This window comes from Culex quinquefasciatus, chromosome 2 (genome assembly GCF_015732765.1).
Source record: "Culex quinquefasciatus strain JHB chromosome 2, VPISU_Cqui_1.0_pri_paternal, whole genome shotgun sequence".
NCBI classification, from domain to species: Eukaryota; Metazoa; Arthropoda; class Insecta; order Diptera; family Culicidae; genus Culex; species Culex quinquefasciatus.
Window position 1 is genome coordinate 43,186,047 of NC_051862.1, and position 4,449 is coordinate 43,190,495.

The 4,449-nt window shown below is 36.4% G+C and overlaps 1 protein-coding gene across 1 annotated transcript; it reads left to right on the plus strand.

Annotated features, from left to right (window-relative positions):
- The first annotated feature begins 2,427 nt into the window (after positions 1–2,427).
- Positions 2,428–2,748, plus strand: LOC6049654 (solute carrier organic anion transporter family member 1A5). Its single transcript, XM_001866340.2, has one exon. It carries the CDS (start codon positions 2,428–2,430, stop codon positions 2,746–2,748), a length of 321 nt encoding a protein of 106 aa, XP_001866375.2.
- The last annotated feature ends 1,701 nt before the right edge of the window (positions 2,749–4,449 follow it).

A 4,449-nucleotide genomic window follows, 5' to 3' on the forward strand; every position in this document is an offset into this window, starting at 1 on the left:
GATTTTTGCATGTTTTGATAGTCTCAACAGCTCTGCCAAATTTGAGCAGAATCGGAGATGGTAATTTTCAAATTTGCATTTTTTCTTGCACACTTCAGGTGGAATGACCCATATATTACTGTTTTAAAATTTCCCGGGATCCCGGGAATTCCTGGGATTTCAAAAATATTTTTCCCGTTTCCCGGGAAATTTAAAACCCGGGAAAATTGGACAGCCAGAATCTGTATCTGATAAAAGAATTTATGATGAATTTGGTGTTTTTGGAAAAGTTTATATTTGTACCTGGACCTCAGCAACCAGAGGTGGAATCTTCTTTTTTATATATTGTTTGTATATTTTTTGAAAATTTTCTGAAATTTTCTTCAAATGAATATTTTTAGGACAACCATGGGCACTAATGAAAACAAAATGGAATCTTTTTTTCTGCAAAAATCAAACTTTGGATGGGTTTACCTCAAAAACGGTTCACTTTATGAAAATTTCTGATTTCAATTTTGCATCTTAGAATAAAATGAGTTATTTTTCGCTTGATCTCAACGTATTGATTGTTCAGAAAAAAATTGCCTACGCTGCCAAATATTTTCGTTTTGCCTTTGCTGGGTCACGGCTTAAATTAGTCTTTTTTGATCCTCTTTTCTAATTTTTCTTAGACTGTACCTACTTTGTCCAAATTTCACATAGAAGAAACCAAATTTATCAGAAATTCCGTCCTTAAGATACACATTGTAGGATATTCAGATACTATTTTTTATAGACTATTGTGAACTTTTTATGAAAACTTGTTTGATCGAAGAGGCCCCTATAACGATTTACCCAAATTTTAAATTACAAAAAAAAATACAAAAAACTATAAACGAAAACAAGAATAAAATTAAACAGAATTGCAATATGTATTTCAATAAAAATCGCATTTTTAAGCTCCAGTACAAATTGCATTCAAAACTCAAATCGGCTTCCTCCGACAATCGTTGTTGATAGTTGGCTTAACCTTGCCCTTGCCCAGACACTTGAGCTGGCAAAAGTTAAAGTACACGTGTCCATCGCTACCGCACACGGGACCGGGTCGCTTCGGGCACCGACACTGGCTCACCGGTGGTGGACCACCTTCGACGGACATCGACTGCAGGACCACAAGGAGGCCAAAAATGAGAGCGAAGCAGAAGATGGTAAGCTTAGCCATGGTGACGATTTTCTAGTGAAATTTGGTGAATGGTTAGAGTTTAAATACCTCTAAACTTGACTTTAAACTCATTTAAAACAATTTAAAAATGTGATGGTTTGAGAGGCATGAAATAAGACGACTACCATGAAGTTGATTTTTTTTACAATAATGATCAAAAAAGTAGAACTAAATAAAACAAAAAATAATCTAAAAAAACAAACTAAACATGAAATTAAAATATGCAAGAATTGAAAACGCTAAGCAGTTGTGAGATCTTTAAAATTTTGATGCATTTTTTATTGTGATATCAGAACCAACGTTGCGATTGTATAACATGCCTCTTTTCAAAACTCAACGAATTTTATTGATTAAAACTTTGATGAACCAAAGCAACCCTTCAGCAACCCCAATGAATTTTTTATTTCAAGCTGCAGCTAATTTTGGGTATAAATATTTGATTTTTTTATGGAATTTTAAAAATTAAAAATTAAATAATTTAAAAAAAAAATCTCTCTGGAACTTTGAAACTAGTGAAATTAGTTTCTGAGATTCTGCCTCACAAAGAACCTAATTATTCAATCATTTTCCAATTTTTAATGTTAAAAAATGATCTGTTTTGAAATTTTCTAATTTTTTCAATAAAAATCAATTAATCAAAAAAAAACTTTGTGATACAACATTTTTTACTCGTTTTGTATGACCAGCCTAAAAAATTGTATAGACAGTTGTGAAAATAATGGTGCAAAATTGCTAATTTGACATAAAGAACTGTTCATAAAGCTATAAAAACACAGTCTTATAGTTGATCAAAAGATGCAAAAAATGGTGTTATTAACATTTTATTAGAATAAAAAAATAAAAACTGAACTCGAGGATAATTAGTTGTGTTTTTTTATTTATGCTGTAGATTTCAGTAACATGGCCCTTCATACATAAATCGTCCTCCAGCACATTTCAGCAAACACTTGTTGTTGTAAGTTCCAATATCTCCACAAACTGGTTCATGCTTAGAACGACAATTACACGGATTAGACCAAACTATTTCCAGAATAAATAACATAGTTATGAGAAATGCCCAGAAATAAGGTGCTCTGTTCATTTTGTAAACTACTACTGAATTCTAGTAACAATTGTTTTGTTTTCTAAACTCTACTCAATTCCATATACTTATCAGCAAACTAAATCAATTCTCCCCACCAAATCAGTAACGCCAACCGTTACCTGCGCGTTACCGTCCCAAATTAACCCTCAGTTACCGTTGAACCATGTCGCGCAACGTTCGTCTCGTCTCAGCAGGCCTGTTATGGCACGTAACAACTTTAACCCTATTGTTTTTCCTCCACGTGTCCACCGGCAGTGACGAGCTCCACTTGGAAACACTGACGCACATTCCGTCCGCAGCCGAGCTGGGTATTCCGCTGGAGGACATCCCGCTGGACTGTGACTGTCCCCACAACTGGAACCCGGTTTGCGGCGACGACGGCCACACCTACCCCAACCGGTGCCTGCTGGACTGTCAAAATTATAGCACGCGCCAAAAGGTGACGTTTGTGCGGTACGGCGACTGTCACGAGAAGGAGTTGTGAAATTGGATGTAAAGTTGATGATTTTCGAAGAAAATTATATTTTATTGGTTTTTGATTTTACTTTTCTTCGATGGGATAGTCCATTACTGGGTTGATTAGTAAAATTTGTATGATTTGGTCAGGGATGCCAGATACACAGATTTGTCTGTGTTTCACAGACTTTTGAGCTTGTGTTAGACATTTTTTGAGGTGCACAGACTTTTAAAAAACTTCTAATCTAATCTAATCTAATCGAACACAAGCGCAGCCAGTCCGAAGAAAGCATCCGGGAAGAACTTATGGTTAGATTACGCCTCAAGTTCTTTCTTGTCATTATTAATGATTGCAGTACTTTCGAGAACCCCTGAAATGTATAACACTCACTAAAGCGGCCCGGTCTACTGCGTTGCATTAACCGCAAGAGACAGATTCTATGAACGGAACCCACATTTCATGGAATCATCAGGGGAAGAAGAAGAAGTGAGGACATACCGTACCAACCACTTCGAGTTATTTATAGAATATGGTGTGTAGTGTGTGTAGGGGAATCGTTGGGAAAGGGATTGTTGTATTATATAGTAAATGACCATGTGACATTATTTCACCACTACGGATTAATTCACTCAAGGGGTATCAACCCCTCGGTGGCCGAGTGGCTAGAGCATCTGACCCAAAGGTGTGAGTTCGAATCCCACCTGTTTCCATGCGTTTTTTGTATATTCAAAGTTCAATTATAGTCGAATAATTTCAAGGAGGCCGTTCGGGAATCGAACCCGGAACCTTCCGCTTATGAGGCGGGAGCCGTAGCCATTAAGCCACAGGCCGGTCCTCCACAGACTTTTAAAAAACTTCATTAAATTTTTATTTTGTAATCTTTTTTGTAGAAACTTAATTCGTTAGCCTTCAAATGCTTAAAAACGCAATTTCTGATGGATTTCAATGACTGTGAATTGATATATTTGAATTTTAGACAAATGCACAGACATACACAGACTTTTTTACAGACATTTAAAAAAAACAAGTGGCATCCCTGGATTTGATGTATCATAACAAAAACTATTACAATTAGGATGCAATCTAGAGTGGTATCGCTCGGTTGAGAGTTCATTTTGTTATGTGAAATTTATTCCAACTTTTATCCGATAAACAAGCTGAAAAGTGTTAAAATCGCAGTTTTCTCGGTTGACATTATCAATTTTATGGCACATTTCACTCATTTACTATAAAAAGTCGTAATCCAACAAAACCCTTTCTCAATCTTGTTGAACCATTCAAAATGTGGTCAGTGTCGTTCGTGCTCAAATCCTTCTTTCTGGCTACCTTGGTTGCCGGGATGATGGCAGCATCGTCCACCAATGACGTGGCCAGGGCAAAACGGGGTATTTGCTTCCACACCTGGGACTACCATACGCGGTGTCCACATCCGGCCCAGGAGTTCAACTTCTCCGAGAATGAGTGCACCATTGATTCTAAGGAGACGGCCATCATCGAGGAGATAAAAGCTTTGATTGGGGCGGAATTTGTGGAGTGTAGGGATTAACGCAATTTGAAAGAAAATGAAATAAATTGTTATTTGCAAATAATGCCTTTTTTGTATTTCTTCAACAAAAAAAACAAAACCAAAACCAAAACCAAAACCAAAACCAAAACCAAAACCAAAACCAAAACCAAAACCAAAACCAAAACCAAAACCAAAACCAAAACCAAAACCAAAACCAAAAC

Bases quoted from the DNA above. Each gene is read 5' to 3' on its own strand.
- LOC6049654 (XM_001866340.2), top strand. From the start codon at position 2,428: ATGTCGCGCAACGTTCGTCTCGTCTCAGCAGGCCTGTTATGGCACGTA.